This window comes from Acanthisitta chloris, unplaced genomic scaffold (assembly GCF_000695815.1).
Source record: "Acanthisitta chloris isolate BGI_N310 unplaced genomic scaffold, ASM69581v1 scaffold2846, whole genome shotgun sequence".
Lineage (NCBI taxonomy): Eukaryota > Metazoa > Chordata > Aves > Passeriformes > Acanthisittidae > Acanthisitta > Acanthisitta chloris.
The window spans coordinates 97,410-112,635 of NW_008679592.1; the positions used below are offsets into that span (position 1 = coordinate 97,410).

The window sequence follows — 15,226 nt, forward strand, 5'->3', positions numbered from 1 at the left end:
GATACACTGTCCCAGGTTGCCCAGGGAGGTTACGGCTTCCCCGACCCTGGCAGTGTTCAAGGCCAGGGTGGATGAAGCCTTGAGCAAACTGATCTAGTGAGGAGACGTCTCTGCCCATGGCAGGGGGTTGGGACTAGATGATCTGTGGGGTCCATTCCAACCCCTAAATTCTATGGCTGCTCAGAAACATTTTTAAGTGTTACTGAATTGTAGCTTGTGGAAATAAAGTATTTTTCTAGCACTCTTGCCTCTTCATTTGAAATAAAAGGAAAACAAAAGAAAGAACATAATATTCATGACTCATTCTTTCAGTGGCCAAACAGTCTGCTACAAAGCCAGGTCACATCAAAAACTATTCAGTCCATATTATCTTGATCAAAGAGTGACCAAGAGCAGAAGAATTTGCAAGATCTCTATATGGGATAATTAGATAGTGACATGAATAACAAAACAGCTTCAGGGGAACAAAAAAAAGAGACTACATGGGAGATTGGGTTGAAGTGGATAATGGGAAGGACACAGAAAGCTTTATGAATTAACAAATGTCAGATGCTGAGAGAGTGAAGGCAGCAAAAAAGACCAAGTGACTCTTGGAGAAAAAACACTAATGATGGAGCTCCCAGTGCGAAGACCTTGGTACAGGTCTGCACATCAGCTTCACCTTCAACAGAATGAAAACACAGAAACTGGCACAGGACTGTTTCCCAAACTATACTCTTGAAAATGAACCAGCACTTTGCCTCTCTGTGTATGACAACTTTGTGAATGACTGGATCAGTAACACCACAGTTCTTCAAATAAGTTCAGTAGTCCAACAGGATGTCAAACAGAGCAGTTAAGTTTCTGCGCTTATTTTTGCGATTTCGTTTCTGGGTCTACTACCTTTTTGAAATGCCTTTTCAGTTTGTGTTTCACTTTTACTTTTTCTTTCCTCAGCTGCCATCACTTGTATTGACTTTTTTACACCTTTTTTCAGTTTGACAGGTGAGTTTAGGGTTTTTTTCTGGGTAATACAATATGCATCTCCCTAGTCACATTGTTCTTGCTTCAGATATCTTTTGTTCTGAAGAAATAGTCCTTCCTTACTTAAGCTATTCTGTTCCCAAAATACTGAATTTGTAATCTCCCCATCACTTCTTTCTCCAAATTATTAAGAACGCTTTCTCATTTTCAGTATCAGAGGTATTGCTTTTTACACGCCACCAACACAGAATACAAACACTCTGCCGTAGGTCAACTATGGCTTCAGATACGTTACTTCTAAAGTGGACTCCCATTAATACCCAAGCATTAAATAAGCACAGCTGCATGACCTGCAGGTTTTAAGAACATTTGGTCTGTGGAGTGCAAGCTGTGTAGAGTCTACCAGGATAATTTATTTACCCAGTTCAGGCCATGATTCTCTGATTTCTTCAATGGCTGTTCAAAAACTTGCAGGAGTTGACTGAGATAACTGTTTCCAGCTTCCACCTTTCTGGCAGGGCTTCTGGAGATGAACATCAGGTCCAAGAAGGTTTGAGAAGTTAAGCCTTTCTCAGTCAAGTAATTTTTCTCATTTCCTTATTCTAGCTCTCAACAGAAAGGAGATTCAATTTCAGTCTCTAAAAGTCTCAAGTAATTTGCCCAACAGACAATTAACTCACTAAGCCAAAAAACAGTAGCCACAAACAGCATCTGAAGTCTCTAAATACTACAACTCAACAATTTGGTCTTGAAATAAAATAGCCACTTTCCTTATCTAGAAGCTCGTAATATACTTCCATTATTCAAGACTGATCTTTAAAACTTACTATGCACATGGTTCCCATCCTGTTGTCACAATTAATTTTCCTACCAGTCTTACAAACCCATTTACACAAACATTTGTCCGCTTTTTGTTTCATATTTTCCCAGAAGTGCTTGATCCAGGAGAAGAAAGAGCAGCCACTGATGGAAGAGGTGCTATAAATCTGTATCCCTCATTAGGTAAGCTAAGCTTGCCAGGAAATTGCCTCAACATTACAGAACACCACTACAAGTGCTATGAGGAGAGGCTGAGGGAGCTGGGATTGTTCAGCCTGGAGAAGAGGAGGCTCAGGGGAGACCTTATCACCCTCTACAACTCCCTGAAAGGAGGTTGGAGTCAGGTGGGGGTTGGTCTCTTCTCCCAGGCAACCAGCAGGACAACAAGAGGGCACAGACTCAAGCTCTGCCAGGGGAGGTTTAGGTTGGATATTAGGAAGAGATTTTTTACAGAGAGAGTAATCAGGCATTGGAATGGGCTGCCCAGGGCGGTGGTGGATTCACCATCCCTGGAGGTTTTCAAGCTGAGACTGGATGTGGCACTTAGTGCCATGGTCTAGTAACGACAGTAGGGTTGGACTCGGTGATCTTTGAGCTCTTTTCCAACCAGGTTGATTCTATGACTCTATGATACATAATCTAGGACTAGGGTTAGCCGACTTAAGCAAAAGCTTCACACAAGTACTCTTTAGTGGGAGAAACTCTCTCCCAAAGAATTAAATGCAAGCCTCAGGAGTTCCCATAATTTAGAAGAAACAAGAAACAGCCACAAATAAAGTTTTGAAAAAAAGTAATACTAATATGAAGGCTGTTTCCCTAATTTTAATAAGTGTTACTTTATTTATTATGTGAGTTTCCCAAGAGTGTCAGGCACAAATTCAGTTACAAAACCCCTGAAATGCAAATTCCATGGTTCTTCTTTGGGTGGGTGGGTGGGCAATTTAAAACAACATATTAGAAACAAGGCACATTGAGATAAACATCTCTTTCAGGCCTTTACTTAACAGCTTTCTTTACAATAAAGACAGATTAGATACTATCCTGCCATATGGATCCTGCTCAATACCAACCACCTTGCTAAATTCTACCTCCAAAATTCACAGGCTGTAAGACCAGAACTAGAGGAATGATATATTGTGTCCAAACACCTTCTGAATTGAAACAAACACTACATACTCCAGGTAAGATGTAGGCCTCTCTTTCCTATCTACAACAGGAGGTAAAAAGTAACCACCATACTTTGGTGCTGTAAACAACAAAGAACACAATTGCATTCAGGACAATAAAATAAAGGTCATATAGGATCTTTATAGACATGCACAATCCTCACAGGTATTTTACAAAACATAAGATTAAGTCAAGCAAATTAGCACCACAAATTCAGAAAAAAAAGCCCAGCAATTTCGGACAAATAAACAACTATGTTAAACTATGAAGTTATTGTTTAATTTGTCTCTTTCCAAGTCCCTACTTAAGGAAAAGAAAAAGCATTTAACTTTCAGAAAGAAGTCTGTCTTGATACTTTTGGCATTACCTATGTGCTGCTTTTCAGGCAACGCTGCACAAGAGATGAAGAGTACACAAATGCAAATCTGAACTCTTAGGCTACTACTAGTTTGTGGTCATATCTTCCCAAGGTTACAGTCTCTGCTCCCATCCACAGAGCAAAGGTCATTCATAGCTATATAAATTTGTTAAGTTTCATGACTACACAATGTTCTAAGCCTCAGACAAAAATGCCCTAGAGAAGTACAGCATACTGCCACTGACAGGTAATTCTCACTCTAGCAAGACTTACATGTCAGAAATGCAACTCTGCACATACCTAACTGGTAAGCACAGCATCACAAAAAGGCCACAGTATTTATTACAAGATCATGTAAACAAATTACCATTGTCATTCTCAAGGAAAGCTTTCAAGATCTAAGACAAGTATTGGGAAGTTCCAAAGATGTGTTTTTCCCAAAAATATGCAACCTAACAATCTGTCCAAGTATCTAGAATATGTTCCAGCAGAAAGTAATTAACAGTAAACCCACATAAATCAGTCAAAAGCTAAATGGAGGAAATCTCTTTAGAAACAGTTCTAGTTTTGACTGGGATTTTCTAATCTTCCTAAGTCACTTAAATTTAACACTGGAGACCAGCAAATAAAGAAGAGAAAGGTAATTTTATCTCTGGCTATAAAGTGAACAGTATTTAACATCCAACAAGTATCCATCTGCAACTCGTACATGAAGTCACAACAGCTCTCTAGCTTGTCTTTACTCAAAGCCACATAGCCTCCTGGCACTTCCTATATAGTTCAGCAACTATGATTCATTCAGTAGCAGAATTTACCCATGGGATATGTTTGGGGTGATACCTGATTGGAGTGTTGTCATCTGCATTTCTGGTTCCGGCAGAGTCATGTTGATCCTTTTCTCAATAGTTACAAGCCCTTAAGACCTCTCTTTATACAGATTGACATAGATATGTCAAAAAAAATACATTTAAGAGGACCTGACAGCTCTCATCTCATTCAAAACTTGCAAAAAATTCTCATTCTTGTATGATAAAAACTGTGCCTAGTAAGAAAACTCAAGACTTTCAACATGCAGTTCTCTGCTTATTCACTACAGGCAAGTTGGAACAGCCCAGAATCAAATTACTGCTAGGAGAAAAATGAATACTCAAAGGGGAACACAAGATGTGTAGTTTGCAGAAGTAAGGTCCGCCCCTTGGTGCTCTGTAAGTAAAAGGGAGGGGGGAAGAAAGGGTCAGAGACACTGGAACTCGCAGTTTTTTCCCCTTTTATAAGAGAAGGATGACGTCTTGGATAGACTTGCAAAGCCCTAAGGGGCTCTGCTGATGAGGCAATTTCATTCCAAGGACAAGGAGACCCAGTGTTAACATAAACACGCAGACATCCTCGGCTTTGAAACAACATGGCCAAAAGCACATACATCCTGCTGATAGATCAGCCACTCCTCTTCAGTCTTTACCAGCCCGTTTTCTTAATAATTTAACTACACCCCTAACCGACTCCCCTTGCTGGTCACTAAAGATGAGCTACTCTAGCAGATGGTAGCGGCTGTTTCTTAAAAACAACCAAAAGAACTCCCTCTCTCATTCAGACTTTTCCCATTGTGCCATTGTGGATCACACCCTTCATCCAACCAGTCCAGAGGTCAAAAAAAATTTAAGAGATGCTGCCCACATGCAGATGATTAGCTTCAAATTGTGTGGGATAGTGGACAAAACTTTTATAGTCAAATATGTCTTGAGTAAAAGATAAAAATAGAATTAAGTGTTTCCTCACCCGATGATTCTAGCTCCCAACAGAAAGGAAATTCAATTTTGGTCTCTAAAGAGTCTCAAGTAATTTGCCCAATAGACAATTTAATTATCTTAACAAACTAATTTCAAGGCTTCTGTCCCCAGAGCAGCTTTCCCTTATTCCCCATCTTTCCACAAGGCTCATCACCATTTCTCATTAGGTCATCTAAGTAAGTAGCTGCATATATTTGCACCAAGACCAAAAATATATTGAGCTGTGCATTTAAGATACAGACCAATTTTAGATTTGAAATCCCTTTGCAGCAAGTCAGAATCCCTCTCCTGCCACGACAGTATTCATAAAAGTGAGTAACTGAGTGTGCAAAACTGCTTAAGCACTGTTTTCTGACCTCTCCCATCTTAAATAACTTCAGGACTTCTCCAGCACTCAGACACGACCTCCCCAACAAGTGAAGAGCATAGCAGGTTTTAATCCCTTTCCTCCACATACATGCACCCGGGCCTTTAAAGAAGGTAGCAAAAACTCATTTAGCAGTTTCAAACAATGCAGGAAAATCCCTCACGGTGATGATATTGTAGTATTTATCTGATTTCCACACTCCTTAAATCAGTAGTGTGTTGTAAAAGGACAGGAATCAGCTCATTTGGGCTTCTCTCATACCCAAACATTGCCTATTTGCAGCCAGACTAGGCAAAAATTGCAGGCCTTAATGTTCATTCTTGCTATGCAAGCCTTATGAGAAGGAACTGCAGAAGTGCACTGTATCCTGAGAATTTAGAGACAGTAGTGACAGAAATAAGTCACTTGAACACCTACCCCAAATACCCATATTCATCATAAACAAAGGAAACTTAACTTCCAGCAGAATGTACACTTAGTTTTGTGGTGACACATGCAAACAGAAGAGGAAGCAGTATGAGCAAAGTGGAAAGGAAATCTTTCCTACCGTGTCCAGGAAAATCACTTAACTCCCTGAAGTATGTACGTGTGCACTGTCAGTGACCATGAACAGAGACAAATTTAAAGAATTAACCAAGGACATTGCTTATTTGACTAGCAAGGAAGATGAAGATTGCACTACCATGTCTTCAGACACATTCTCCTTAATTATACCTTGTGGCAATGTCTTGAACGTGGCAGGGGGAGAGTTACAGCTGCAGAAGTGGCTGATAGTGTCCCAATATACATGAATTACAGAAAACCTGACATTTTCATGAGGAAAGCCACATGTTACAGCAGCAGCACACAACCCAAAGCTAGGATTCAGTCTGTGAAGTACAAGCAGCAATTGACTATTGTGAAATAGTGCAATCTTTCTTGCATGAAGCAGCCACACTCTGTTTAAGTAGAACTGATTGAGAATCCTGCAGATTGGCATTCTTCCTTTAAAAAGCCAGGCTTCCTTTCCCCATTACTGCCCTTAATACTTAAAACAGCAAAACCAGCAACAGAAGTCCTTACACAGACAAAACTGCTGCTCAGATCTGGGCTGACTTGTTTAGTAAGCAGTTTAAATTCATGAAAAAGTAATGGTTTCTAAACAGCTTTTAAATTGTATGTCTAACGTTGATCCATCAGCCCTGAACCTTGAAACCTCACAGGCAAACTGAAAGAAGAGAGAAACTGGAAAACAGAAGGGAGGGGAAAATCACGAACCAGGATTAGAGAAGGGCATTAGTCTTGTTAACTTGATCGGGACAAACAAAAACTGTGTCGAGAGCTAACTTTTTTAAGCCACCACATTAAAGCTGCCTTTGGCATTATTCATTCCAGCTCAACTATTCCCCTATCACTATTTAAGAGTTTGGTTTAAATATTTCAAGGAGATTACCACTTCTTAGCTGTTTAGTAGCTCCCATTAGGAACAGGCCAGTCATTTCTATCATGCTCCAAATCTCATAGCACTATCAGAAAGTTTCAGACAGCATGCTAAATTTATAGTCTCCTGGGACACAAAGTCTCTTAACACGAATCTGTCCAAGACAGACTGGTTGTTTTTATTCTAAGAACCATTCCCCGTACTCTCACAGAAGAGAAAACAGCAAGCCCCATTGGAATGTGTGTGAAGGACAGATCAGAAAGCTATACATTTCCTGTCTTTCTCCTTTTGTTACAATACAGACTTAATCTTCTTCAGATCTAAGTTCTGGATGAGGCAGTAAGCACCACTTGGTAATTAAATGTAACTTTGAGTCACACTATTCCAGACGGCAGATATATACTAGACAGGAAAAAAAACCAAAACACCCCATCACACTGAGAAAATAGTTTCAGAATAATCTTGTCTCTTTAAAACCCTTTCTCAGGAAAAAAATACCTTCCCTGTTCCTAAGTAAACACACCTAACTTCTCAAATGAGTCCACAAGTCACATTATTCACTTTTTAAAAGGACAGTTTATGAGATGACTTTAAGAACACATGATTAATGTTTTTGAAGTCCCAGCAGCAAGGAGACACCCATAAAATCTGCAAGAGCCCTGTAATAAGCTGTATTTGAAATATTTGAATCTGACTACACTCAATGCAATGACAATTCAGGATGGGGATGGGAAAGAAGGGGAGGGAGATCAGAAGGTAGAGCCTAATGAAAGAATTACAGGAGTAATCAACTACACAATTATTTAAAACAAAACAAGGTGCCCTAATACTCTTGTATTGTACCAGCAAATGGGCATAGGAACATAGGCACTAAATTAGCTCTTCAGAACCACTTAGAAAGTTCAGGTCTGCAATTTGTAAGTGAGTATAATCACCAGCAGCTTATGGACCAACTACTTATGCCATGCTTTGTTCAGCACTAACAGGAGCACCTTCTGATACCTAAAGCATATGCCTGTTACACGAGGAGTCATACTGAAATTCCACACATTCCAACCAGTCTCTCTTCCCCCAACACATATGGTACTTTGCAGAAGGCAAGCCTCCCAGACCAAGTAAACCCCACACACTGGCAAGCTGGTACAAGTTTTATTCGAACCTGTAATCATCAAACACAACAATGTACTCAAAAGAATGTTACCTCATCTTGAAAAAGCCTACAGTAAGGGAAAACCAGGACTGTTCCAGGGTTCTAACACAATGATTTTCATGACCTCTGGACAAAGATAACTATGAATTCATCTGGGGGAAATGGGTCAAGAGTAAACGGTCAATAAGCTAGTGGAGCAACTACCATGATTTCAAATGAAACTTACATGGAAGGACATTTTCTTTTAGAAAAATATCAAACTGCATAAGATTCATCGCTTGTTTTTTCTTTTTTATAACCACATTCAAGAGGAACTTGCTTTAGCCCTGCCCTAAGGCTTGGGAAAAGTAATTTTAGCATCTTACTACAGATGACTGAGAAAAATCAAGATATACTGAAGAGCTTTAGATGACTTTGTAATAACTTTTTTTTTTGGCTAGTGTAGCAACAAATGAGTTAGTCACAGGCAACCTCTCATAGTTAAAGAAAGTTGAAGTCTTGATGAACATGGGTAGAAAATGGGAAGTAATGGTAATTTTGAGTAGAGAATTCACCGTGAAGCACAAATTAAATAAATACACCTTAAATGTTCTGTTAAGCTTTATGCCTATATAGAACCTAATAATTGTGTCAAAATAGTTTACTAACACCTTACCACATAAGGTTTCTTTCACCAAAGTAACAAAAAATTGTTTCCTATCTGTTATGTTCCAGTGTTTCATATTGGAACACCATATCCTTAGTAACTTTTATCGCATTTCAACTTAGTGTAACTTAATAACAACTATTCAGTCAAGCTGTTCAAGCTCTTTACACCCATATATCTATCTAGGTGTACCTATCCTTCTAGGTACAAGGAGGATATGTAGATGTGATACAGGAGAATATGAAAAGGAGCCTGGGTTTGAAACAAACCAAAACCAACAAGAAAACCCTCAGAAACTGTCTTTTGCTCCTCTTCAGTTCTAAGAGAAGGAAAAAAACTGAAAAAAGGAATCCAGTGTCCTAGGGCATATGGCAGCATGTGTGTGTACAGCACTGCACTCCCAGTTCTCCCATGGGATACATAATTCCATGATGCTTCACAAGCCAAAGAAACTTCTATTTTAACTCAGCTAATAGTTTATGTTCCATAACCACAGCCTGAAGTAACGAATTCAAAACAAACCCATGTAATACTTTCTTACAGATCTCTACAGATAAGCAAAGTCTGTTTAGCAAAAAAGTTAAGCAAAGAGTTAATCTGTTAGAAGCTCTCCGCATAAGGAGTTAGTTCAGCTGTGAGTCAGCAGTGCCTGTCTAGAACTGCAAACAGGAGACCCTTTGACACAGATAGGCAGCTTCCAGCAAGTCTCTTACTTACCATCTCCTCCCCTCCCACTGCCACTCGGCTTGAATCTTCCTCATACCTTAAATTTGGCAAGTTGTCACAGAAGCAATTTCGCTGCACAAGATATGCTTCTACAACCACTTTGGATTGCTCAAATGTTTCAGCAGATTGCCATCTCAACTGGCAGATCAGCTCTAAAGGTTTTTTAGTATGTTTGAAGCCAAGAGCACAACAACAAAGATACACCATATTTAAAAACGGATCTTTAACAAGCTCAACAGCTTTCAACAGCTGTGCAACCTCCACCCCAAGATAACTGAAAAGTTCCCATCTGAAGGAAGATGTTTATTAATTCAAAATGCATCAGCTATACTTCTCAACAGCTCCCTAAGCCAAGTCTTCTTTTATGCTGTGACAGACCATATTTCAACAGCACTTTTCAGTTCCCTAATACCTTAATGAATGTACACACAAACAACACATAACACACTGCAGCCTAGGAGAAAAAAGCATTGTGTACCTCTGAAGATAAGGAATATTCAGGTAATCTAGATCTAGGGACTTTGGACTTTATGCCTTGTCTGAAGAGCTGCCCCTCCAGCCGTAAAATTCCCACTATTGTGCTGAGACCTGATAAACAATCAGCTCTGAAGAGACCCACCTAATGAGTCATTTCCGGGAAGATCCTAATTTTCTTCGGCAAAAGGTATGGGCAGAGGTGTTCTTTTTCAAATACTTCTTAAACCCAACTCTCTTTTACCTGTTCCAGTCAAGCAGATTTGCAGCCCACAATGACAGCCACAGCTTCAAGGCTGAGTCCATAAAAACAGCATTATTCTGACAGAGGCAAACCACTTATTTCTGTAAAATATTCCCAAGATACCAATTTTTAAACTTAGCCAAACAACAGAATCTTATAAAGACTCTTTCATTCCTGTAACAGAATATCCTTTCCTCTGACCATAATGATACCATTCAAAGTGCTGCTACAAATTTCATTTTTCTAAAAGGTACTCTTATCTGTTCCCAACACTAGGATCCCTTTCCCTGTGGTATCAAGAATAAACTGTTTCTTCCCAATTCAGGACCTTTGATCATGCCTCATTCACTAAGAGACAAACCCTGACTCCAGTAAAATCACAATGTCACCTTCAGGTGGTCAGCTGTCAGGTGCTGGAAGCAAAGGCTCATATGCTTTCCCCATGCTGCCTTCAAGCCCTCTTCAGATTCTATACTACCTCCATTCCATTTGATTTGAAATCTGTCCTTGCCTTCATAACTACAAAATGCCCAAGTCCACCACTAGTTGCGATGTGCTGAGATCACAGTCTACCATACTGACTAACATTCAAATTTTCTTTTATTTACCACCACCACCTTTATCCATCTGTTGCATTTTAACTTACAGAGGACAAACATTAACGATAAGAAGCTTTTTGTTCTGTTTTTGCAATTTCCATCTTCTCCATTTTTAAGGCACATAAACATGACTGTAATCACATAATGATGGTATAATGTCTACGAATGAGGAAACTCTTTTTATCCTCTTAAAAAACAGTATTTTGGACTTAAGATAGATGATTTTTCCAAACAGTAAAACACTGATACACTATGCAGAGAAGGGCATGCTCAGTTTCTGGAGACAAAGATCCAGGCATGTTATATGTGGTATCCCTTCAATCCAAATTACTGTGGTACAGTGCACATATTCTAAATCACACTACCATAAGCATAATATTTTGGCTATAAAGCCACGCCAAAGCCCCCCAGCATTCCAATATACTGTGCCATGCAACTCTGTGTAATGCAACATAGAATGCCCAACACTACAAGGTACCCAGGACTCAACCATGCTCAAATCCATAGTACCTTGCAGATGAAGTTGAAAGAATAAATTCCAACTATGGCAAGACCTTCGTGTTGCCACGAGTCACCAAGACATACCCCAGGGGATGGAGTGAAGGGAGATCACCAAAAGGAATTCACAAAGGGAAGCCACCAGTTATCAAATGGTTCCATCAGTCTGTCACAGGATGAGGTTGAATGTGCAAAATGTTTTCATGGCAGCCTGGTGATCCTGAGTTTCAGACAGTTAACAGCCTTTCAAAAAATCAGGCATTCTGGTCACTGAGTGACCCTGTATTTTGCCACTAAACTGTCACCCACAAAACAGATACCCATAAGGTACCTGCAGACTGAGAAACATAGGCAGGTCATTCTCACTCTAGGAGAAGGCCTACTGGGATTTTTAATTTCTAACTCTATATATTGTTTCTCCTTCTATCAAGTCTTACAGGACCTTTCAGACATTTGCAGAGAGAAAGCTACTCACCCTTGATAACTGCAGACAAACGTGGCAAAGAAAAATCTACAGATGGCTGCAGTCTGAAGACGAGGTAACACCTCCTTTGACTGTCTCAGCTTTGCACAACTCTTAGTCACCACAAAGCACATGGAAGCTGGTTTTGGTATTCAACTAAAAAAATACTACAAAGATCACTGGATCTCTTTGGAACTTCCGCAGCCAGTAACATCAACTCTTCCCATCGAACAACACAGATCAGTTTTGTGAGCTCTCGATCATTAGTTCTTCCTACAAATAAAACTTTTTACGCAGCAACAAAAAGCAGACCTGTCATTAGAACATGTACCATGACACTACTTGTTTGGTGAGGACACACTACATGAGTGCACCGTATCACTCACCATTCTTCCTTTCACTGAGCGGAGGAAGGTTGGGGTTTCGGCCATGGTGGAGGCTGAGGGTCAGCTCGGGCTGCAAGGAGAGCTCCTGCAGCTCATTGGCAACAGCTTCGCTCTGCGGGCTGGGGGCCGCCGACAGCGACACCAGCACCGGCTCATCGTCGTTCTCGCCAGCCCCTCCTCCGTCCAGCCCATTTCCAGCAATGACGGAAGGGGGCAGGCACACCACGCCGGAGAAATCCACTTTGGCTTTCGTGATGGCAACCTGCAAGACAAACCAGAAACAAATCAACCACAAATCCCACCTGAGAGCCTTAGCCATGCATCCAGTTCATCCTGGTGTCTCCACGTTATAGAGAAACGTGTTGAGTGAAGAGTTTGTCTTATCATCAGTTCAAACCCAACTAGTCATCGAAACTTGCTAAACTCAGTGGTTTAAAAACTCGCAGAAACGTCCAACAGCATCACCACCGAAACTACTGATGAAACTACAGATTATTATAATTTTCTTTAAAAGTATGACAACATTCTCAACTTTTAGCACTTTAGGAACTCAATCTTGAAAAGACACATATGGATTGTTCCAGTGACATCAGCCTACCCAGAACCTTGCTGAACTCTTGACTACTGTCCTACTATATCAACAACAGTGTTTTAACAACTGTCTATTTGAAATCCAGTCAGGTCAAGGAATCCTTCATAATAAACCTAGAAGGACAGCTTAGTATAACAGTTAAGGATTTTCAGAGAAAATCAATGACATTTCAAAAAACAATTTCCTTGTTCCATTCCCTCTTCCCCATTCATAATCAGTGAAAATGAATAAAAGAAAAACATTCCATGTAAAGTAAACAAAAAAGCTTTCCTGTCTAAAACCTCAGACACAGTAACCAAAATGTGCAAAATATAAAGGGCTTTACTGAAATAAGCAATTTTTAAATGTTTCATTATCTTTCCGTAATTCTTTAAATAAGTATTCAAAAGCCACCACTGTGTTCAAATTAAAATGCTTTTTTTGTTCAGTAATTTAAACAGAAACAAACCAGCCGCAAGTCGCCAGCAAAATGGTTACTGTGTCAACATTTAAACAGCAACGGACATTATACAAGGGCAATCATATTTGGTTTTGATTAATGAAGACGGAAGTCTCCTGCTTCTTAGTATGCTGCTCTTTCAACCAGTCTAAGCTCTGAAGGATCTGCTGCACTGCTGTAATTTAGCAAGCAAAAGGTTCTTCCAAAGGCTAACCTTCAGCTTCAAAAACATGCAGGCAAAGCAACCTGCAAAGAAGCAAAGTAAAAACTATCAGGATAATCCTCCAGAAATCAATCAAAAAGCATAAACTTGGAACAACGTTTTTAACAATACAGTGGTTCATTAAGTGTTCCCCACTTAACATTCATCATTAACCTGAATGAGTGTGACAACACCGACACACTGAGAGCTGACAAAGGAGCTCAAATAGTCATTTTCCACACTCGCATTTCAGTTTCATACTTCAATTGGTTAGTAACGTTTGTTCTGCAATATCCAGAACAAAGTTTTAAGTGGTGGTACATTTGTTTCAAAAATGTGTTCAGTGTATATTTAAGACAACAGTAAGAATTTGCTGGCAATGAACACAACGCTGCACTCTCGGGACTCTATGTCATGATCTGAAGGGAAGCAAAGAAGTGAAGGGTGGAAGGACAAAAAAATAGAAAACAACAAAAACCACCAGCCGAAGCTGGTGCTTTTTTCAACAAAACATATGAGACTGAGCCAAACCCTACTGCCACATGAAGTATTTGCTTTTACTTCAGTTAAAATCTGACTAGAAAGTGCCTACACCCTCCTTGATATTTTTCCTGTCCAAAGCAAACATAGATTCATATCCATTTGAAATCAAATTGTAACGGCAACCTGCAAAGGGGAAAAATTGACTTTACAATGGATAGAAAAATCCTGAAAACACACATCCTTAAATGACAAAATAACCGAATTTGGTGAGCTGTAACAATCTCTGCAAAGGCTGGAAAGTGTTAAATGATTATGACTATAGTTGGCCTCAGGCCCTGTAGGATGGGAGACCTGTGGAAAGGGGCTAAAGGGAAGAGTAACTGCCCAGTTAGGAGGCTGGCTGCTAAGGACTGCTGTCACCATCTTAGAGGAGCCAAAGCCAATTTGCTTTATTGAAGGAGATATACTGGAGACATTACACTTCGCCCAGTTCCACACGATGGTCTGATCATGCGGAAGCACAAGCACAGCCAGGACTGAAATCACAAACAGGTGACAGACATACCTGACACCCACCCTGCATGGATTTGGAATGGCAGGAGACTCAACCTTCCCTCCTCAGCCTAACCTAGAAAAGAGTTCTTTCCTCTTCCCAAAAGGGGAAGAAAAAAAAAAAAGCTTGATGTGTTTCAAATATGTATGATCAACAAATGTCCTTAGAAACTTCTGACATAAAAATTCCTGTTTAAAGGAAAATCCACTAAGCTGTATGAACTAGGAAAATCCCATTTCAAACACCATTTTAACAGCAGTGCTGTAAGACAGAACCTACTTCCCTAACCTAGGTATATTCACATAAGTCAGACTATTGAAACTACAGCATTTATGTAAAAGCACAGTACCAAGCTACAGCAAAAACAGTCCAGCCAAGCCAGCTACAGCCCCAAGTGAAGCAAGAGATCAGGGCTCACGCACCAGTTTGCTGGGTGACCTTGAACACCACCACACTAAATGGTGTTAATTGGTACTGGGATTATAAACCAGAGTTTCTCCAGTAAATTGTCCAGTCAAACTTCAGCACAGCAGCTGGATGATCTAGAGTTGTACCCAGACCTGCAGGTTTCCTCACTCATGCAGAAAATTAGATGGAAGGTATCTTACTCCTGGCCGGCATGTTATACAGTGTTTGTCCCACATCAAGGGAGCACAGTTTAAGCAAACCTAGACTTGACATTCATTCTTGCTCTGCCACTATGTCCTGCAATGTGCCAGCAGCGCTGCTTGTAGAACCACACTGAGTTGTATCAGAAACCTGATTCAGCTGAAAGGCAATTTTCCCTGAGTTATTTTTCAACTGGACCAATTCCTCTATACAAGGCACAGTTGAGCCAGCATAGTACAGTGGAACACTGCCACAAAATAAAATTAAAAATTAAAAATCAG

General features: G+C 40.1%; 1 protein-coding gene across 1 annotated transcript in view; it reads right to left on the minus strand.

Annotated features, from left to right (window-relative positions):
- Positions 1-14,957, minus strand: part of MKL1 (megakaryoblastic leukemia (translocation) 1) — an 82,738-nt gene extending 67,781 nt beyond the window's left edge. Inside the window, exons 1-3 of the mRNA XM_009077346.1 lie at positions 14,945-14,957; positions 13,893-13,966; positions 12,068-12,329 (exon numbers count right to left, since the gene is read on the minus strand). Of these exons, the coding sequence (XP_009075594.1) occupies positions 12,068-12,329; positions 13,893-13,966; positions 14,945-14,957 (349 nt within the window). The remainder of the gene's footprint in view (positions 1-12,067; positions 12,330-13,892; positions 13,967-14,944) is intronic.
- Positions 14,958-15,226: the final 269 nt, after the last annotated feature.